Source organism: Marmota marmota, unplaced genomic scaffold (assembly GCF_001458135.2).
Source record: "Marmota marmota marmota unplaced genomic scaffold, marMar, whole genome shotgun sequence".
Classification (NCBI taxonomy): domain Eukaryota; kingdom Metazoa; phylum Chordata; class Mammalia; order Rodentia; family Sciuridae; genus Marmota; species Marmota marmota.
The window spans coordinates 11,837,716-11,861,578 of record NW_025999982.1 but is presented as its reverse complement, the minus strand read 5'-3'; the positions used below and the strand labels follow the sequence as shown (position 1 = coordinate 11,861,578).

Below are 23,863 nucleotides of genomic sequence, written 5' to 3'. Positions count from 1 at the left end.
AAAAAAAAAAAAAAAAAAAGAAAAAAGAAAATCTAAGACTCAGAAAATTTGAGTTAAGTAACTTGCCCTGGGCCACACAACCACTAAGCAATGATGCTACTGCAGCTGTGTCTTACTTTAAAGCCCAAGATATCATTCCATATTACTGCTAATAAACCAAGTATCCTCCTTGCCCTATAGCCCCCGGAAATGCAAACATGCCTAAAGAAATTCAAGCTGTGGTACTGAATGGCTTAATGCCACCAGAGAGCTCCCTGAAACACAAATTATTCTAAACACATGTAAACTATACTTTAATTAATGGAACTGCCCATCATTCTTCCCCTAATATAGACATTAACCTGTATAAGAATTTTGACACTTGAGAAAAGCTAAAAGCTAGGTTTCCCCAGATTATGTTTTTAAATTTCTAATTTTTTTTTTTTTAAAGAGAGAGGGAGAGAGAGAGAGAGAGAATTTTTAATATTTATTTTTTAGTTATCGGCGGACACAACATCTTTGTTTGTATGTGGTGCTGAGGATCGAACCCGGGCCGCACGCATGCCAGGCGAGCGCACTACCGCTTGAGCCACATCCCCAGCCCCTCTAATTCTTTTATTCTTTTTTTAAAATACTTTTTTAGTTATACATGGACACAATATCTTTATTTTTATGTGGTGCTGAAGATCAAATGAAGTGCCTCACATGTGCGAGGCAAGCACTCTGCCACTGAGCCACATCCCAGCCCTCTTTTATTCTTAATAAGCTATAAAACTATAGAAAAATAAACATCTCTTCTCAGAAAAATTTCACAGGAAAAAAAAAGGTTACATTTAACTTAACTTTTTAAGAAGTAGGGCAAAATACATAACTAGTGTTTAATTATTTGGAGACTTTGCTAAAGCTGATCTTTGCTAAAGAATTTAAATGAGAGTAAATGATAAAGTTTCTCTTTTAAAAAAATTATATCTACAATATTATACTGTTAAATGATAAATGTAGTATAGGATGACCCCAATTTAGTTTTAAAACACCTTCCTCCCTTCATCTGCACATTGGGGGGATAAAAGATTACATACATGTCTGTGTGTACAAAAATATTTGAGGTGATTATGGCTGGACAGTGGACGACTTCTATATTTTTCCTATTTCACTTAAATTTTCTACAAAGCACAGGTATTATTTTTAGAAAAACGTCTAAAAATGTTATTTTTAAAAAATGCATAGAAGAGAAACTGTCTAAAAAGGACTGGCCAGAGACCAGTGGAAAACCAATGGTCCCCAGGAGATGAATCAGTGGAACCATAAGTGTTTCCTCGGGTCATTACAAAAGAGAGCTGTATGGGACTTATAAAAGTGTAATTGTTACTTTCAAGCTCACTGAGTTTGTTAAGGTTACTAAGCTTAAGTAATTCCAAAATAAACACATTATCCTTGGGTCTCCAATACTGTCTTCAGTAAAGTCTGTTACAGTGAGGTTCAGAAAAATTAAGAGCATCCCTCATTGAAACTCTTGCTTGGGGGCCCAGAATAAAACCTTATACTACTGTAAAAACAGGTTTAAGAATACACAAAATAAATACACTGTTGATGGCAGCTCCACTTCCTAGTCCATCATTCAGCAATATGATCCTATAATAGCAAAGATGTGGTTCAATCACCAAAACATTTGCAAATAAGAGCCTGTGAGTGACTTTCCTTTCATCTCCATACTCCTCACTAGCATTAAGTTTTTTCAGTGAACCTTCCCTTTACTGATGAGATACAGGTCCAAGTAAGTGATTACTGTCATCATATATCAGAGTTAGCAACCATCCGACTGAATCCCTGCAAAGCAAGTTAACCAGTGAGGGAAAACCTACTAAAAAACTTTCCAAGGGTAGTAATAAACTAACAAAGCAATGCAGAGCACTTTATAGTTCCATAGGTTAGGAAATAAAACATGAATTGCCCGAAACAAATTCAAGAAGTAAAATGGTTGTACCAAGGAGGTCCCTGGTCCAGCTCTCAAGAGTTCTTGCTAGAGACAACTAAGAAATCTGTCAGTACCTTAAAGGGCTATGGCAGACAGCAGAACTTGGGACACAATATTCCAAAGAACTGTGAACTCCTCTCCTACACTACACACTCCAGGGAACATAAGCATAAACTGCTGTGATACTTCCAACACGGAACTCTCTAACCAGCACTGCCTGCCAACTTAATCTTTACCCTAAGTTTTCACTCTAAAGTATTAAGGAAATCTTTTTCTGTGTAAAAATATCTGACTTAATGAAAATCACTGAGAAAATAGGATCCATTGCACAGCCAATTCTGCTGAAATATAATCCTCAGCAAAGTCAGGGGTCCTCAGAAGAGTTTTACAAAAACACTGAGAAGGATTTTAAATGTGTTATCTGTGTTCTTTAAGTTACTTTATTTCCAAGAAGTCAATGTTACATAATATTTCTTGACTACATTGACTGTGCCAGTGAAATACAGGAAGAAGTATTACTTCTGGACCTAGTTTCTACCTCTAAGGAATGCCTTTCCATTTTTATAGCTAACATGACAAAATCCACTTTTCAGCCAAACTTCCCCAACACAGCAGTTTAGATACTATTTCAAATACTATTAAATTTAATGGCAGGTCTAAATTCAGACTTTTCATTTCACTTTTGCACCTACTGGAAATTATTTCACTCAAAATAATTATGTCTTCAGATGATTTCCTATTTCCACTTAAAGTGGAAACAAATTAGAACACTTCAAATTCTATTTGCACTTCCCAAACACAAAAATGACTCATTTGTCTGGCATCATCAGAAAATGAAGTTCTCCACATTAAGCATTTTCCAGATAACTAAAGCCCACAAAAGTGGAGAGCTCATCTATCTCATTCCCCATTATGTCCGCCAGAGCCTAGAACAGTATCTAGATGTTCAGAAAGTCACTAAATGCAAGAGTAAATTATTGTTTTGTTTACTTTTGTAAAACTTTTATTTTTAACCATTTAATGAAAATTTCCCTACGATGAATTACAGTCATTCCTCCTTTAAAAAAAAAAAAAAAAAGACACTGAACAGAAATCAAGACTTTCTTCTTACTTTGAGTATCACTAGAAATGGCAATCACTCCACTCTGCTATCAGACACTTAATCCTCTGATGCTATTAAAATGCACAGGACTTTTTGCTACCATGTTAAAACGCCCTCCATGCTATGCTTTTCCTTTTCTCATATGAGCTATCATGTCTCCTTGCTGCTGCTGCTGCTGCTGCTGCTGCTGCTGCCGCTGCCGCCTCCACCACCACCCCCTTCTTTAACACACAAATGTCTGGCAAGGTTCTGAAGTTAAATCTGTCTCTAAAGCAGAATAAAATATATGGACTTGGGTTACAATTCTACTTCTGAACTGTTACTACAGATTCTATGTATTTAACAGACTCTGTGCACGGGTATGCATACACACATGTACACACACATGTACACACACACATGTGTACACACACACATACACACACACACACACACACATTCTCTCTCTCTCTCTCTCTCCCGAAAATCTGAGATGGTTCTGTTAATTTTAAATGGGTATCTTAAGGACTTTCATTTAAGTGCTAAGTTTCAAATATTAATCATGACTAATGACTCAAAAAATAGCTCCAATATAAACCTCAGGGCACATACACTTAGAAGACACCAGGCACCATAAAGCTGGGTCTCATCTTGCTTGATAGGCTGTGATAGGGCCACAATTTAGATTCACTGTTCCAAAGTTCATGGCAGCAAAAATCAAACACACTGGCAGCCATGGTGCACTATGCTTGCCCAGAAAGGCCTGTCTCCCTGAACCTGAAAGTGGAAAGGATAATTTAAGTGTAGCATTTAGTTTATACAATACAACTGGGGTTCCTTCCCCACAACAAACTTTGAATAATGTTTATAATTTAGCAATCAACTGAAATGATGAAAGAAGTACCACAATTGAAATAAAATATTTATGTATTTTAAACCAGTAAAGCTGTGTCTTCAAAAGCAAAGAGAAATACAGTTCTGAATTAGGGATGGATACAAATAAAATGGGGGATTTGTTTATTTGGGTCTTTGAGTTGTTTTTCTTCTTCTCAAAGATTTAATGAACTTTCATTTGAAATAAGCATAGTTTACTAAATTAAAGGATCTGATTAAGTATTCCTTAAAAGTAACTAGCTGGATAAACAATAAAGCAAGTTATCCAGGAGTCAAGAAGAGAAAAATTACTCCAGACTGTTTTATGAATATTCTTCCAAAGTCACCAATCCTTCAACAAAAATAGTTCAACGGAAGATTTCAGTTCCTGGTACTGAACTGAACAAAGAGAACCACATGTTTTTAATGGTTGCTCATAAACGACCCAAATAAATCTCCAAAAGAACAGCAGTGGTTCTTTCTGTATTTTTCCCTTCAAAACTCACAAGACCAATTCAACATCGAAATAAAAATTACTGTACTTTATGGCACCACTCACTTTGTGACACATTTATTTGCTGTCATGAAAGTTAGTGCCTCAACAAACTAAATGAGATTTAGGGAAAAACTTCTTTTTTTCTTTTTTCTTTAAACAGCACAAAATGTCCTTGCCATTTGCGGCAGAAAGAGTTTACCCACCTCAAATAAGAAGATTTTCAAACTAAGTGAGAGAACTAAGTATTTATATATAAATGTTACAAGGAATATTTCCAAATAGCTTTCCAATCAATTATAATGCTGACCTTAGATCAGAATTACACTGCTAACTACCATTTATAGGAAATGAAGCCTACACAACAGAAATATAATATACAATTTAACCACTGATGTTCTACTTTCCCCAACTTTAACTCAAAATTAAAACACAGAGCAACAGCACACCCTGCTGGAAGTTAATAACACAACTAGAATAATCAGCAGCCCTGAAACACTAATTTCCCACTAACTGAAAACATAGATTCATGGGCATTAACCATCAGATGCCTATACATATGATCTTAAAGGTTAAAGTAAAACTTAGAATAACTTTCAGATGAAAAGATACTGGTTTTTTCCTGCTTCTTTCTCTGGCTCCACCCACCCCCAACCACCTTAAGTAATTTTACTCTATCTGGATTTAACTCTAAATAAAAATATTCTCAAATCTGCTTTCTGTAAAGAAAAACTAATAATCTCATAAAAGAGGAAACTGAGGCCATTTTCTACATGAAATTGCTTTAAATGCCCCTTCTTCCCATCCCGTCTTGGTCTTTGATATATCCCTAAAGACCACCATTAAGAATCCACAAGGCAGCCTGGAGGTCTATGAACCACAATTCACATGCCAGTGGCAAAATGCCTATACATATTCTGGAATTCAAAACAAGCAGACTATATTAAGAAACCACATGGCCATGAAACTGCATCTAGTATGTTTCAATGTTTTCTTAGACATGGAAAATCCTAGAAGCCATTGTCTAAGTAATCCAACTCCACCCTCTTAATTCAAATTTAAAGGAATCAGAGAATAGACAGAAAAATATCAAGGTTTTTTAAATGTGCTATTTTGGCTATAAAAAGGAAACTCCTTGATACCACTGAAATCTCTTCATAGAGAAAAACAGACTGTTATATAGTATTAATCTACAGTATTCTGAGTGACCAGTTATCAACTTGGTAGCTGCTCCCACATTTAAAAGGTACAGACTAACCTGTGGTTTACCTGCAGGGAGGACATTCTTTGGAAGGCATGTAATTGTGTAAAACCAATGAACTGGGCCAAGAATGATCAAACACTTGAGTTTAGTTTTATTCAAATATTGCAAAGGCAATAAGCAGCTCAGGTCTATTTTATTGAAATTGTAACCAGTGTCACTATTTACTTCATAATTTAAATCAAGATACATTTGAATTAGAATTTTAAAAGGATACCAACCTCAAGCCTCTTTTCAAGTGATTCAATTCTGTCCTTTTTGCTAGCTAGATTAGCCCGTGTATAGCGGCTCTGCCCAGGAAGATATAAAACTTGACTGTAGCATTCTTCCCACACCTGGTTATAAGCTTCACTGGAGAGTTCTCCATGACTCATTCCTTGTTTTACCACTTCCATCTCCTGCACCAGAACATCTTGGGCCTGTTGAGAATAATAATTTCAGTGAGTTTAAGTACTAAAAATACTTGTCATCACCAGAAGAGAATTTAAAAAGACTAGGTTTTTTTCCCTCCTTCCTTAGGCTAAAGGCAAGGAGTTTTGGTTGGTTGATCATTTTTTGGAGGAGGTGGAAGGCAATACCTAAGCCAATTGAGTTATTATACCTATAAGTCAATATAGACTGATTTTAAAATGTCAAGCATCTGTGTTTCCCCTATAGTACAAACATCTTTAGTTTTCACTCATTATAATAGCAGCTACCATTTCTTAAATCAATCATCTATAATATGTCAGAAACTGGATTTAAAAGTTTTACATACATTATCTCCAAAGATCACAACTACCTTACAAAACAGCCAATATTCATTCACTTCTGTTTTCCATTGTTGTTGCTGTTTTGTTGTTTTTGATTTTGGGTACCAGGGATTGAACCCAGGGGCACTTTACCACAGAGTCACAAACCCAGCCCTTTTTATTTTTGAGACAGGCCTCATTAAGTTGCTGAGGCTGGCTTTGAACTTGGAATTCTCCTGCCTCAACCTCCCAAGCCCTGGGATTACAGGCATGTGCCATCATGCTGGGCTTAACCTTGTTTCAAAGCTGTAAACTGAGGCTCACAGATTATAAACTTGTTCAAGACCACATCACTAGTAATCAGATAAAGAAGGAACTAAAGACAAAATGGCACAATGCTTGGGTGTGCTCCATCCACTTTCCCATTCCACCTCAAACTCATCACCTCACAGAATGGTGAAGGGGAATCAGGCCTCTTTTTGACGAAAGGTTTTTTTTTCTCTTCCTGAAAGAAGACCTCTAACATTGCCAGATAATGAGACTGGAGTCATAAATAAAGTTCATACAGCAGCTTTGGTTTGCTATAAAAGGAACAGTTTAAAATGACAGGATGACAGGGAAAGGAGCAAGACAGGCCTAGGTTATCATAGCTTTAACATTTGAATAGCTGTCTGAATTGTTTAATTTCTCTGAGCCCATTTCTCATCCATAAAATGGGGACAGCACCTACCTGATATGTTTGTCATTAGGATTAAATGAACAATATATGCAAAGAGCTCAGTCCAACACCAGACACACAGAATTCCATGAACATATCATAAACCCTTGTATCATAGCTAATGAAAAACTGACAACCATCTTCTATGCCTTACAGAAGGTTTTCAATCTTTCTGGTAATGTTGGAAAATAAATATATATCAAAATATGTTTTTAAAAAATCAAAAGAAATGCCCAAAAAAGCAAAATTTTAACAAAAATGAAAAAATTATGTCTATAGAAAATAAAGAACTGATATTGTTAAGTAATACTTCTCAAGGAAAACAATGAAAACAAACAATAAATGAAAATCTGAAACCTCATTCAAAAAGGAATGGTACACTGTACACAGTAAAAATTTACAAGTTTTGGCTCTTGTCATTAGGAGAGAATGTAGTAAGTCATCTTTAAAGAGTAAGAATAAAGAATCTGCTTTGAAATAACTGTTTCAAATTCTTTTTAGAACAAAGAGAAATTCACAGATAAAAAAATGGGAGAATATTTAATATTGTTTCAAATAATCCCAAAGTAATACTTAGAATTATTATTTTTAAAGGTTGTAATAGAAAAATGTATCCCCTACAGAACCTCTAAAAGCAACAATGTGATCCTTGTTTCAGATTTGCATACATAAAATAAATTTAGGAATATTTATTTTCTAAATTCCTTTTCCTCATATTTTCACTCTAAAGAGGAAACTATTCAAGTATTGATTTCAGAACCTGAGTCTCAACTCTAATTCAATTATTAAATGAGCCTGACAGAGAGGAGGCATAGATTTCAATAGATGTCAGTTTCACTATCCCACTTACCAAAAATAAATGTCATTCAGAGTTATTCAGAAATCAGGGGCAAGTTATTAATAAACCCTCCCCTCTTTCTCTACTGTCTAAAACTCCTATAAAAATATGTATTAGTTTATAGCAAGGAAAATAGTAAGAAACCAAGAAAGATATAAAGAGGAATAATGCAGAATAGAAGATAGGAGAAAGAATCCTGTAATTTCTCCCAAGTGTGCAGCAGCTCATTCCAAATTAGAGTCATCACTGCCTCTCAGGGTCTAATATTAAAGAAAAAAAGACAAGTAAATGACTGCTTTACTTCTATCTTAGCCTATTTTTGGCTGCTAAAAAAGGAAACCACAGATTGGATAATTTAAAAAGAAAAGAAATTTCTTTCTCACAATTCTGGAGGCTAGGAAGTCCAAAATCACAGGGCTACATCTGGTAAGGCTTTCTTGCTACACTGTACCACAGCAGACAGTATCATTCCCAAGATAACTCACTCACTCCAGATACAACCCATCCGCTCATGAAGGTGTAGCCTTCAGACCTAACTTCTTAGAGGCCCTACTTCCTAATACTATTACAATGGCAATTAAATTCAACATGAATTTTAGAAGGGAGTTTCAAATCACAGCAGCTTCCAGCTAGGAAATAAACTATTTTCTTATGCTACTGTACAGATTTGTTGATCAAAGCAGAAAGAATAAAATGCATATCATGGAAGAGATAGGATACAGAGTTTATACAAGAAATTGTTTCCTTATATAAAAGGGTAGAGGGAAATCATATGAAGGGAATAAATTTCATAAAAAGTATTTCCTTTCTTTGAACAGAAAAACTGTTTAATCTATAATTTTTTTTAAAGAATTTAATCTTTATTTTATTTATTTGGGTTTTTTGTTTTGTTTTTTTATGTGGCACTGAGGCTCAAATCCAGTGCCTCGCCTAGGCTAGGCAGGCACTCTATAACTAAGCTACAAACTCAGCACATCTAAAAATATTTTTAAAGTAGACGGTCCCCAACTAACAATGGTTAGACTTTTTATGTTATTACAATGGTGTGAAAGCAATATACATCCAATTCAATCTGTACTTTAAATCTTGAATTTTTATCTGTTTCTAGGCTAGCAACAGGCAGGATAATACTTTCTTGAAAGGCTGATAAGCTGCTCCTCCCTTAGCTCCCCGTCAGCCACGCATTCATTTTACAGTGTACTGTATTGATAAAACTATCATGTCTGGTGGGTTAGATGTACTAAGTGCATTTTCAACTTAATGGTATTTTCAACTTGTAATGGGTTTATCAGTACATAACCACATCAAAAGTCAATGAGTGGGGGCTGGGGTTGTGGCTCAGTGATAGATCACTCGCCTAGCATGCATGAAGCACTGAGTTTGATCCTCAGCACCACATAAATGTAAAATAAAGATATTGTGTCCACCTAAAACTAAAAAACAAATATTTAACAACAACAACAAAAGTCAATGAGGATCTGTATATAAGTGAGCTTTAAAGGCATCCAATTCTTTTCAGAGACAGCAGAGTTGAACACAGGAAGTGGCAACGGCAGCAATTACTGAACAAGCCAATACACCCATGAATCAAAACACCTTGCCACCAGAACCAGTGTTTAGCTGATACACATGTGGGGTGAGAATAAAGTATGTCCTTTTCCTAACACTTCATAAACACTTATCTCCTAACCAAATGCTTCAGTTGTTCATGAATATTAATATGGCAAAATAAGTTCACATTTGTCCATGACACACAGCATCTAACAAATGCTTAAATCTCATGGCAGAAATATTCCTGCTCAATCATACCTTTTTCAGCTCTTCTTTGGAGAACTTTTCATAAGGGTTATGTTCCAGATAAGCAATGTGCTCAGAATTGTTAGTACCAAATACAACAGTTTTTCCTTTTTTATTTCCAGATGGCTCATAGGGGTGATGAAGAAGGTCATAATGAAGCATTGTAATCATTTCTTTTTTGATTAGTTCTTCACTTTTCTGTAAATCTGTTAGAGGTGGTTCTACATTTAAAGGTCTTAGAATAGTTTCATTTACCTAAAAATTGTAAAACAAGTACAATTACCAAACATATCACTGCAACATACTAATGTTATTCCTTTTACAGCATAGCAGTTTTACATTTTAAAAAGCATTTTTTCCCCTTCTAAATTCTTACTGGTATCAGTACGTCATTTTAAAGACTACTGGGACTTGCTTTATTATATTCCAGGAAGTAGATGAAATTTTGTTTTACAGTCTTTATGAATGATATAAAAAGCATCAATCATATAAAACTTAAAACTTCTTCAGTCAGAAATTTTAATACTTACTTCAGATGGTCTTGGCAAATCTTTCTGGACAGCTTTGTGCATTCGTTTCATTTCCTTTACCCGCTCTGCCTCTCGTATGGCCTAAACAATAATTTTATATCCATTATTGCAGCTATACAGTATTTGACACTTCTCAATAAAGCTGAAAACATTTTAGTCTGTAAAATCAATAATGTTCAAAAGCTAAATCTGTAGAAATTTGTGTAAGTTTGTAGAAAGGTAATAGTAAGACCATGAAAATCTATCCGTTCATTCTCAATACAATAGAAACTAAGAAATTTCAATGTCTGCTACAGCAGTCTCCAAATCTATCTGGCTCTATGCATCAGACAACCACTTTTCTTGTCTAAATGAGAATCCTAAACACAAAGGAGATTTCCCAACAACCCTTTCTTTTAACCCCAAAGCTACTGACTTATAATTTAAAAAGCTAGTGAACGTTTCCTGATTCTCAAGTTATACGGTAACGCATTAAAATTTCATGGCATTTCTGAGAAAGTAAATGTAATTCAAAGTAGCTCAGAAGGCAAAATATGAAAAGTACCACCCACTGCTCCCTATGAAAAAGTAGATTCACATGGTTCTCCTCTAAAATATGATTTATATTGATGTCATTCTCACATCAACCCTGAGATTAAAGCTACATAAAATCATCCTAAAATGGACGACCATGGGATTAACTGAAAGGGATCACATAAACTCAGTTTTAGTTTGGAATTTACTACCACTTACCAGCCATAAGACTTGGGAAAAGTTAACTTAATTCATTTAAGCCTGTTACCTCATTTCAAAAATAGAGCTAATACATTACTGGACTGTTATGTGCAAATGAGAAAATAATTAACTAAAAGATATATTAGTACAATGTATTTACTGTATTTCCTGATATACTCTTACCAATTTCCAAATCCATTTTTTATTAGTTTACACTGACTTAAATCTATTTACCCAACTAATTTAAGATGTACTTACTTTTAACATCTTTTCTTCACTAGATTGAAGGAATAGCTAAAAAATTATTTGCATTTTAGAGAAGCATATTGAATTTGACAGAGTACTTAAATTACTCTACATATATATATACACTTCAAAAATACCCACCAAGAGACTGTGAGTATACCATGATTTACATCAGGAAATAACATTAATAATGTAATTTAATTTAGGATATTTTTTAAATATCAAAAAAACCTTAAGTTCTTGAGACATTTAACAATACTCATCATTCTTTAAGCCTCCTGACATATTTAGTCACACTCACTCTTCTTCACAGCACTATTACCCACCTGCTTTCGAGCATCCACGTCAGCAGCATCTTCAATATAAGTATCATCCACTTCCCGGTCTTCGAGCTCCTTCTCAGCATTTTCAGGTAAAACAATTTCAAAATCATTCTTTGGGGCAGGAAGTCCCAACAACCCTAATCGGAGATGTTCACGAGATTCTCTTTCCTGTAGAAAAGAAATGGTCCTTCTCACTCATACACATTAAGTATCCAATGGGTATTCTATAAAAATTTCCAAAAAAAAATTAGCCTAAAATTAATTCTAGAAAAGTTATTCCTGGCTTCAGAGCTAAGATTTTTGTTTATTTTCTATCTGCTCCATATTAAGACCAATCAAAAGCTTTGACTTGTGATCAATGAAGATACTCTGGGATATTCCAATAGGATATTTGAAAATCACCTCCACTAGAACAGAAAAAAAAAAGACCAACTGGATTTTCATTTGAAAGAATATATATACGTTTTTTGTACTTTCTCTCCCATTTAAAGAGTTTTTTTTTAATATTTATTTTTTAGTTTTAGTTGGACACAATACTTTATTTTATTTTTTTTATTTTTATGTGGTGCTGAGGATTGAAACCAGGGCCCCACACGTGCTACGCAAGTGCTCTACTGCTGAGCCACAACCCAGCCCCTAAAGAGTTTTATTGATACTAATAGAGCACATCATGCCCCCAACAAAGCAAAAAAAAACTTATATACAATGAGAATTAAAATGCTCTTAAAGATAATCTATTTTATCATTCATAGTGTAAATTATACTATATTAGCTAAAAGGCATTATAGTCTATAAAAACAACCAGTACTATCATTTTCATTCATACTTTTCCACCGATGTACAAGCATTTCATCAGGCACCTAAATACTGAGTCTCAGTATTTAGTTAAACCAGAGAATGAATTAATCAGTTATCTTCTGCTGAACGACTAGCTGACGTCAATTTAGACTTCTGTGTTTGACTCTTAGTGGTCCTTTGTGTGCACTCTTCATGTTCTCCTCAGTCCAGAAGATGTGAAAAGTTTTAATTCCAGGAAATCAAAGGCCATGTAATTGGCATATACATTTTATTTCTAATGAGATATTTACTTTCACATATACAAAATTATTTCTGTAGCACTGTACTCATCCCACTACCCCACCCTGTGACTCACTGTTTTAAGCACAAGACAACATTTATTTTTTATAAAAATGCCAATCATAATGAAACATATTCATGTTTCTAAGTGTACTGTTGAAATGCCCAGATAAATTTATGCCAAAAATCAGTATTAATAATACTGATAAGAAGATCTGTTGGAAGAATATATTTCTGACAATGAAATTTAATTGCAAATGAAAAGAACAAACAGAAAAGTTAACTTGTCCTTGGACTAATAAAAAAAATTCCCAAAGAAACCAGCTGGTAGCCAAAGCTTTTCTCAGTGCATCCTTGGCTCACCTTTCCAGTCTTATTTCCCAATCCCCCTAGAATATAAACATTGTTAAAACAAAGGATAGCCCCTCAAATTTCTGATTTATGTTTTCCACACATAGGTTCTCAATTGTTTAATCCATATATAGCTTTTTTTTTTTAAGAGTTGGCCTTAGTGGATATCAATTTAGGTGCTAAATCATAAATTAACTAAATCTATATATGAAGTTAGAATTAATTTCTAAACTGAAGATAGATCAGTATCACTGGAACTCATTTTTTTAAAATTTCACAGTGATTTTCTTCGGAATCAAATAAGGTATAATAATGTATTTACTGTATTTCCTGATATACTCTTCCCAATTTCCAAATCCATTCTTTATTAGTTTACACTGACTTATGTAATAAAAGCAGTAAAATGGGCAGAAGCAAAAACTGTAACTATTTATAGTTAGCTTTCTACATCACCTTGCAATATACAAAAGAAAATTTCACTGAAATCAACAACAAAAAAAATTAACTTGGCTTTGAGATCTAGGCTGTCCTAAATATATGGAGCAAATAGAAGGATTCAGGCTCAAAATCTAATTGATAAGGCTTTAAAACTTAAAATTTCATTTATAGAAACAATTATTATTAAAATACATGTACCCCTAAAGAAAGAAAAGTATTCATTAGTAAACGATAAAAATTAAAATGATAAAAGATACAACATTTTCAATATTTACAAGCATATTAAGAGTAACAAAGTAGATTTATAAGCACAAAAGATTCCCCCCCACTTCCATCAACTCTTACAAATCATTCTTGTTTTCTGGCATTAACAGATGTATAAATTCCTAAGGTAAATGAAATCTACACTGGCTGAAATTTTTACTTTGGTACCCATAAGATATTTTTTTTTTTTTTTCCAATTTTTAGAGCTGCGGATATAGTAACCTCAAGGGTAGAGCATATACTTAATAGCATGTGCAAAGCTCTAGGTTCAATCCCCAACATTACCCCCCGGAAAAAAAAAATTTTTTTTAAAGAGTATTAAAAGGGAATTGACATTTACCATCTGTTTCACATAAGAGGGATCACTATAGTCTGCCATTCCATCTTCTGGATTAATGTTTAATTTGTCTCTAAGAGGAGTTCTACCTGGGGTAGAATTAGTAACTGGTTTAGGGGTTGTTCCACTTCGAGGAGTCAGCCCTTCAGCTCCATTAGAAGGAGTCCTAGAAAAAGAGAAATCAATTAATAAAAGTGCCACTTATATTTGGATTGTGCTTTCAAATGTTTTTCACATATATTATTCTACAGGGAATATAAAAAATATGGAAAAAACAAAGATTCCAAAAATTATGCCTGGTGGTTTTAAGTTCGTTCTCTAGGTTAAAATAAAGGTTTGGTTTAGTCAGCACAGAATGCTGTATTTTTATTTTATTGACTTCTAATAGTCGTTATGCTTGACAGAATCTTCCTTAAAAAGGTCCAGTAAACATTATTTCAATTTTTTCTTCATGCATTAGGGTGGCTAAGAATAGGCAGTGGGCAGGGAGGCTGGCCAACAGCATATGACTTGAGTTCAGTGTATTTGTCTAATCATCTTCTCCTCCCTATCAAGTTGTTGGCTATTACATTATCAGTCATTACTGTCATCATCAACTACATACTTTAAGTAATTCATTGTTTGGAAACCACACACCACACTTTTAAAAACACATCTAGGTATGAACAGGCTCTGGGTGAAGATTAAGAACCTCTTCTAGCAATGAAGTCCATAGACAAAGCCATCGTAGTGGCAAAGGCCTGTAATCTCAGCTACTCAAGAGGTTGCAATGGGAGGATCATAAGTTTGCAGCCAGCCTGGGCAACACAGCAAAACCCCATCTCAAAAAATAAAGAAAAAAGTACACAGACTTTGCAGTAACTTATGTTTTAATTGTTCAAAGCCTTTTGGGGGAGACAAGGGTGCTTACTTCCTGTATCTTGGCTGTGTTCCAGACTGGTGGTGCTGCCATACAGCTGTTCCCAATAGTTGAGGTGTTACCATATAAGACATGGTCCCTGCCCCCAAGGAGCTTACAATCTAGTTGAAAGACAAGACATACACAGGAGAAAAAGGATTAGGCTCTCTTTAGCCTCACAAGAAGTGTTAAATATCATACTGGGATTGGCTGCCAGTGTGTCTCTATTCTGCTTTCATATATAAATCTTAACAATTTAAGGAAAACTAAACCCATAGAAGGACATATTCTAACACTTAAAATTAAACTTGAAATAATCATCCCTTAAAAACTCAAATTCCATTTTAATATGACTAGTTTCCATAACATTTATATCTTAAAAGATAATCCTTTTCAAAAGAGTAGCTTAAAATAAAAGAACTACAAAGAAATACTGACCACTAGTTAATAACATGCATGTGTGTTTAGGTGTGAATATGGACTGATTATTTGCAACCTACTTTGAAATGCCTTAAAAAATAAAGTGGATTGATAACTGGATAGATACGTGATAAAGCAAATATCACATATCATATAAAGTAAAATGTTAATAATCACAGAAACTAAGTGATTGGGTATATGAATATTTGCTTTGCCATTCTTGCATATTTTCTGAGCGTTTTAATTTTTCACAGAAAAATGCTAAGAAAAAGCAATAAGACATACATTAATTTTTATACATTTTTTATAAATTTTTAAAATTTTTATACAATTTTTATAAAATTCACCAAATGATCACTAACAATGGATTCATCTAATCTTTAAAATCAAATAAAGTGTTCAGAAACAAGATGCTAGCATCTGAAACTTTGAAAATAAAAATGCCACCATATGTAATCATTTCTTTGATACTATAAATGTTATTTATTACCATGAGTAAGGAGAAAGCAAAAAAAAAAAAAAAAAAACAAGTTGAATACTTATTTATATTCTTTGTCAACATACTAAAACAAACATGCTGTCCAAATTCTTGGATTCAAGTTTTCCTAAAACATAAAATATGTTTATTTTTATAATACCTGAATGGGGTAGAAAGAACTGTGTTTGGAGTCTGTACAACTTGCCGCTGTGGAGTCACGCCTGAGAAGTCACTCTCATGCAATGGGGTATTAAGTCCACCTTTTAACGGGGTGTCCACATTGGTCAAGGCCATGAGGTTCTGGGCTTCCTATTAAAAGAAATAAGGAAGCATGTTAATGGTCTAGATAAGCTAGCAGAATTCTCTCTTTTGATCCTATTATAAAAATGTTTAAGCAGCCACAATTCTTAGTTTCTTAGTGAAAACCAAGAGAGAAAACAAATATTATGCCACAACAGATTTCAATACTTCCATCCCTCTGTCAATCTAAGACATCACAAGTCACAATTTCTAGAATAAAGTTTTATATGTCAAGGCAGTTATAGTCTCACATATGAAATTGCAAGTTTCAGCATGCCCTTGCACTTCTCTGCCCAACAGCAATCCTGCACCCATCTCTCAACTTCTAGCTGCAAACTCACAGAAAATAGTAGCCACAAAGAACCAACACCCTCCACAGCCCCCTTCATGCCTAGCTTCCAATTTCCCTACAAACTCTCCTTTTCAGATCTTTACTTCCCTAGCTTTTCCTTTTTGTGCATAAATCCAATTCTTTTAACAAATTCCTAATTCTATGATATTCATGCTGGTTCTGTTCCCCTTAATGAACCCTAACCAATGCACCCTAGGACTAGATCAAAGGAAGCCATGAGACAAAATTCCTCTTATCCCTGGCTACCCACCTTGGCAACCTTGGCACCTATATCATGCATAGAACAGAGGCATCTAACAAATAAAAGCTTAAAGTAAAAATCAATTTACCACATTTTTCATTAAAATAACGGATATTTTATCACAGCTAACCAGACTAAATTCTCAACTTCTGTCAGTTTGTCTTAGAGGTTCCAAAGAGCTTCAACCAGCTGGGATCACTGAATACTTTATTGTGGCAGAGACTGCTACCTGTCACCAAAAGTATTCTCTCCTTCAATGTATCAAAAGCCTCCATTTTAACCAGGTTCCCCAAAACAAAACTATATAACCCAGTAGCTCAGTATGGTTATATATCTAAGTTCTGGTCAGTGTGACAGAAGGAGAAATGACAAATGCAAGAGACGGGTTCTTAAAAAGCAAGACAGCAGTCCTTGTTCTCCCTTCCTCCTTCCTGCCAGCTAGAGGCAGAAAACATGGCTGGCACTGTAGCCACTGTACTTACCAAAGGGAGAGACGCTGTGAAGGAAAGTCAGGCATGGGACAGAACAAAACAGACCACCCCTAAGTCACTGACACCAGAAAGTACCATACAAGCCCCAGTCTGTTTATCTCTCAACATATAAAACATAAAATAAACCTCTATTCTATGTAGGCCACTGTTATGGTTTTCCACTAGAACCAAATTTAATTCCAACAAAAACACTTTTCAGACAACTACCCAAAATCTTTTAGAAGATAAATCCAAAACTACAAGCCCGAAACACTGCATATGTCCTAGCCTCTTGATATTTTTTCAAAATAACTACTCTCTATATTAAATATTTTCTCGTTATTACCTCAATACTCTTTCAGTCAGTCTTCAAAGCCTATACTGAACACACAAAAGGATAACATAAAGCTATAGGAATCAAAGACAGTGTGGTCCTGGTATAGGACCAATGGAACAAAATTCAGAACCCAGAAATATTCATGGTTAACTGGATTTTTTCAAGGGTGCCAAAATCATACAATGGGGGAAAGAGTATTCAAACATGGTGCTGGAAAAACTGGATATCTGCATGCAAAAGAATCAAGTCGGACCCTTATCTCACATCACCCAGTAAAATGAACTCAAAATGAGTCACAGACTTAAATGTAAAAGTTAAAACTATAAAACTTTTAGAAAAAGAAGAGTAAATCTCCCTGACTTTGGACAGTGCTACATAAGACTAAATGCTAATGCAAAAAAAAAAAAAAATGAACTACACATCATGAAATTAAAACCTTCTGTGCTGCAACTGACAACATGAAAAAAGTAAAAAGACAACCCAAAAACTGGAAGAAAATATGTACAAATTATATATCAGATTAAGGACTAACACCTAGAATATACAAAGAATTCTTATAATTCAATAAAAAGATAAATAGCCCAACTGAAAAATGGGCAAGGGATATGAGTAACCATTTCTTCAAAAAAGATTTAGAAACATAGCAAATAAGCATGTGCAAAGATGCTCTATATCTGTAGCTACCAGGGAAATGCAAATCAAAAACACAATATGATACCACCCCCAGATGTATGACCATAGGATGGTTATAATCAAAAAGAGGATAACAGTGTTGGTGAGAATGTAAAAAAAAAAAAAACTGCAACTGTCACATATTTCGATAGAAGGGTAAAAGGGTACAGCTGCTCTGGAAAACGGTCTGACAGTTCCCCAAAAAGTTAGATGCAGAATTACCATAAGACCCAGAAATTCCATTCCTGAGTATTCATCCAAGAAAATGAAAAACATGTCCATACAAACACTTGTTCAAAGCACCATTATTCACATAGTAAAAAGGTAGTCAATACCCAAGTGACAATCAATTCATTAATGGATAAAGAAAATGTGGTATATTCATACAGTGGAACATTATTTAGCAATAAAAAGGAATGGAATACTGATACATCCTACAGTATGATTAAATCTTGAAAACAGTACATTAAATGAAAGAAGCAAGTCAGAAATGATTTTATGATTCCATTCATATGACATGTGAAGAACAGAGAACACCAGAGAGACAACTACAGGGCCTAGCAGGTTTGAGGGGAATAATAAGTGACTGTTAATGGGTATGGGGGTTCCTTTATAATTGATGAAAATATTGTATAATTATGATGATGGGTGCTCAACTCTGCAAATACTATAACAAATTAATTATATGCTATATTATATCTCAATAAAAGTTTTTAAAGATAACTTCCATTAAATAGTCATTATATTACCTAATAATGCAATTTTTCTAAAAATAAAAACAGCTTTACTGTTTTTCTTTAAAATTTTCAGTGCCAAATAATTACAGTGCAAACTTTTTCAAACAGCACTATTTAAAAAAAAAGGAAGACATGATATTCCTCTCTGTCAGAGAAGGCATGGAAAAGCTGAAGCATGAATAAAGTAACCAAAACAAGAATATATATCCTGCTGGGCTTTGCATTTTAATTAAAAGTCTGGAGAAGTATGCAAGAAATGCTGAGCCAGATCAACACAGAGCATCTATAAGAAGCATCTATAGCACTCCAAGCCACCAGAAGAGGGTGGCTACCAGGATTTTTACAACACCTACAGTCATTATCATCCCCTATTATTAACAGGCTTATTCCGTTTAATTTGATTCCTGTATGTATTTTGCACTATTTAGGGCCCTCCATGTTTCTCCTGTGAATAGTTAGCAGAATTTTCTCTTTCCCAATCTGACTAAACAAGTTTACCTGACATTCTACCTGGTTGTAATACCCCAGAACACATCTTTATTTATGCTCAGGGTCCAAAAGAATCACAAAATTGCTTTATAAAATCTCTGATATACTAGATATTTTAGTAATTTACTTGTGAAACCCCATGTCCAAGCCTCCTCAAAGTCTTGAGTTGCATGATAAAATAACTAGTGTGCATTAATTTGTGAACTTGCATGAACAATACAAAAGAAAAACTCTTCAGAGAGAACAATAAAGGCTTTCTAAACTAGGGGATCCCAGAAGGTGTTAAAAGCAAATTATTATTATGAAGAAAAAGAAAGGACATATAAGTTTAAACTTTAAATTGGAGGCATTCAGCCTTTTTTCCTCAGGTGAGGGTAGTCAGTTGTGCACCCTTTAGGCAGGATATTAAAAGCTGCTTTTCTGAAGAGTCTCATAAATTTTAATGAAGCAATATTGACATCAAGAAATTCCAACAAAACATCCCAGTCAGATCAGCCTCCAGAGAAGCTGGGAGTCAAGGAGCCTCACCCACATACAAAGAGTTTATAGTCAGCTTACAATTGCCCCTCACCTCTACATATAGGAAAAGAATCAAAGATCACCAAACATTTGAGAATACATGCTTATGAATGGTAGAGGAAACAAAACACTTAAGAGACTATAAAAAGGGAAAAAACCTTGTAAAATCATGATTACCAACAGTCCCAGAGAAGAGAAGATGTTCATGAAATAAGAATGGATGTTAAAAAAACACTAAACGTTTTTAAAAAGCTCCTAGATATCACAGAAAATCATCTAGAGAGGAAAGAAGACAAAAGTTGGAGGTCTATAAAGTAACTGATGAAAAGGAAGATTTATTTTTTTTTAATTCAAACTAATTTTCAAGAATTAAAGGCCACAAGCCGGGTGCGGTGGTGCACACCTGTAATCCCAGCAGCTCAGGAGGCTGAGACAGGAGGATTACAAGTTCAAAGCCAGCATCAGCAACAGCGAGGCACTAAGCAACTCAGTCTGTGTCTAAATGAAAAATGCAAAATAGGGCTGGGGATGTGGCTCAGCGGTTGGGTGCCCCTGAGTTCAATCCCTGGTACAAAAAAAAAAGAAAAAAAAATAATTAAAGGCCACAAGTCTCTAGAATTAAAAAATCCACCAAATACTTAGCAGAGTGACTGAGAAAGATCCACACAAAGAACCAAGGATGTGAAAAAGGAGATCACAAACACTTCCAGAGAAAGAGGAACTAGCTTTCCTACTAATAATCTGAATAACACAGCCACAGTGGAAGCCAGAAGATACAGAAATCAACCTTAATATCTATCAACAGAGAAAAGAATCTTTAAAATGTGGCATATACACAAAGAATATTATTCAGCCTTAAAAAAGAAATCCTAGCATTTGGAACACTGACGAAACTGAGAACATCATGTTAATTGAAATGAGCTAGGCACAGAAAGACAAATACCCCATGATATTATTTGAAAAGGTTAAACTTTTAGAAAGAAAAACAATGGTTACCAGAGGCTAAGGGGTGGGAGAACCCGAAACGAAATTTCAGTTAAACACAAGAAATATACTGATCTACTGTACATCATGATGACTCTAGTGAATAACTTGAAAACTGCTAACAAAATAGATTTTTAAGTGTTCTCACCACACACACACACAAAAAATAGTACATGAGGTAATGTTAAATAACTTAATTTAGCCATTCTAAAATATACACACATATCAAAAACATCATGCTGAGCACCAAAAATATATACAATTTTTATTTGTATACAAAAACTAAATTAAAAAAAAATCTACCTTCCATGAATCCTTTCTCAGAAAGCTATTGAAGGATATTATGCTTCATTAACAAGAGAATAAACCAAGAAAGCCAAAGTCATGGGAACCAGAAGAAAGAGAACCCAAGGGATTTTCTACAGGGACAGTGAAGGGAAATTGAAAAAAAAAATTTAAAATAACAATAAAAATCATGCTGTAAACAAGATCCAGTGAGTTATCGGTCCTAATAAGAGCATCTCAAAGTTCTGGGAAAGACTTTATTATAAAATACAGACCTTTTGAAATTAAAAGCTCTGAAAAAGGTTTAGCTCCTGAGCTTCCTCATGCTGTGAATGGAAACAAAAAACTAGCCCCTGTGTTTTCTAGCCAACACTGCCTAGCTATATCTGCGAAATTACACCTCCTGGCTTTTGTTTCTATAAATTTTAACTGCTTCTGTAAGCTTCTATGTGACTAACAAGAGAAGATAACAGGGGCTGGGATTGTGGCTCAGCGGTAGAGCGCTTGCCTAGCACGGGTAGGACCCGGGTTCGATCCTCAGCACCAAATAAAAATAAAGGCACTGTGTTGTGTCCATCTACACCTAAAAGAATAAATATTTTAAAAAAAGAGAGAGAGAGAAGATACAATCTTAACTGCTTCTCTCCAGTTTGACAAAATTGTATAAAATTCATTTTTCCCTTTTACATCGTTCATTTATTTCTTATGCAGATGGGTAGCCAGCCAGTTATCCTGTTAGGTACCCTGGCTTGTCTGCTGGTAACCTTTAGAAAGATGAGATTATATGAAGTCTGACCAGAACACAGGAGACTGACAGCGTATACAGTCTATAATTCAATTAATGCTAAGTATTCAAAAAATTCATTACCTGAGTAAAACAAATGTTAACTCCAAGAAAATACAAAATACTGTACAACAAAGCACAGTATTATGCTATATATTACATACAAATATGTATTTACATAACATATACGTTATAAGGCACCTCATGATTCAGGAATAAACAAGGTTTACAGAGTCATAAATCCAACCATGAACCAAAACTATATTTTAACTGTAATGGACGATGGTACTATAATTGACAATGAGAGAACTGAAAAAGTCTATATGCATGACTGAGACATAGGGACAAATGTCCAAATTCTATATGGAGAAACAACAAATAATTCTTAAAACAATGAAGTCACAAGTATCTTAGCAATATGAAAATAAAAACAAAGAATTGTAATTGGTACCTCTGCAGAGCAAGCAATGAGGGGCACAATTATTTTTCTTACTAAGCCTTACACAACCATTGATTCTTGGATCAAGACCTTGAAATTATGTTTCTGACTATGAGAGAAAAGAAAATGAGACGTAAGGATACCAAAATTCTCAATAGTGTTTTCCAGGTTTGAGAAAAATCTGTCTCTGGCATACAGACACCCGTGGAACACAAAGAGCTGTGGATATACCATGTGTGAGGGAGAGTGATGAAATTATTACCACTGACATATGATGTCAAGCCAATGAGAAAATGCAAGGCAGTTTCTAAAATCACTGCACATACATCTCATTTCTTGCCAGGATTACTAGGCAATGTGAAAAATTTAAATCCTGTGCTTTACTGACAGGTATAAAAGACTAGTGAAGGTAGAAGGACTTGATTCAAAATTGTTATAATAATGTAGAAATAAAATCACCTAATAACTGAATCTGCTGATTTAGCTTCTCTACTAGACAAATGTTTCAGGATCTATTCATTCAGGACTCAGTTTCAAACTGCTGAGACCCTGAAAGAAACAAAACCAAACCACTTAGTGTTCTCCTTCATGATACCTTAAATACAATAATGAACGCAAAAGGCTCCTCTACTATGTGACACCATACCTGCAGAATTCTGTCCTGGGAAGCTGGCGTTCGGGGTGTTCTAAGAGCAATGCTATTGTTGGTGACATTGTACTCAGACAAAAGAGTACTGGAAGCAGAGTTTGTTATGCCAGATTCCTCAGCAGTCTGACGTGCAATTTCACTTGCTTGGCCTACTTTTACAACTTCCTGAAGTTCTGCATCTGAAATCTAAAAAGACACAATTATCACAGTAAGCATTTTAACTGAGGACCAACACAGATTAAAATTTCCATATTCTAGAAAGATGAATTGCTGAAGCTGTATAGAACACACAGGGTCACTGCACTACCCCTAACTTTTTGACTTTAAAATTTCTATTTTTAAGCCAGGTGTGGTGTGCACACTTGTAATCCCAGCAGCTCAGTGGGGCTGAGATACGAGGATCGCGGGTTCAAAGCCAGCCTCAGTAACAGTGAGGCACTTAAGCACCTCAGAGACCCTGTATCTAAATAAAATACAAAACAGGGCTGGAGATGTGGCTCAGTGGTTGAGTGTTCCTGAGTTTAATCCCCAATACGCCCCACAAAAAAAATTTCTATTTTAAAAATTTTAAAAGCCTTTTCTACATGACATGGGGATAAAATTCATCTATGATACAGAATCAAGCTACAACTGCTATATTTCCATACTGAAATTCTTTCAAATTAATATGCTTATGTACCAAGAACATAAAATAATAGTTTTTGTACAAAACTATCCATATGGGAAGGAAAAAAAAATATAAAAATATCACAGAGTCTACTGAATCACAAGATCCTTGAGAAA

General features: G+C 34.6%; 1 protein-coding gene across 1 annotated transcript in view; it reads right to left on the bottom strand.

The window, feature by feature from the left end:
- The window catches only part of Cdc5l (cell division cycle 5 like), a 46,955-nt gene that overhangs the window by 9,131 nt on the left and 13,961 nt on the right, over positions 1-23,863 (bottom strand). The window contains exons 8-14 of the mRNA XM_015487814.2: positions 23,078-23,266; positions 15,983-16,131; positions 14,030-14,192; positions 11,563-11,727; positions 10,277-10,357; positions 9,759-10,001; positions 5,884-6,081 (exon numbers count right to left, since the gene is read on the bottom strand). Of these exons, the coding sequence (XP_015343300.1) occupies positions 5,884-6,081; positions 9,759-10,001; positions 10,277-10,357; positions 11,563-11,727; positions 14,030-14,192; positions 15,983-16,131; positions 23,078-23,266 (1,188 nt within the window). The remainder of the gene's footprint in view (positions 1-5,883; positions 6,082-9,758; positions 10,002-10,276; positions 10,358-11,562; positions 11,728-14,029; positions 14,193-15,982; positions 16,132-23,077; positions 23,267-23,863) is intronic.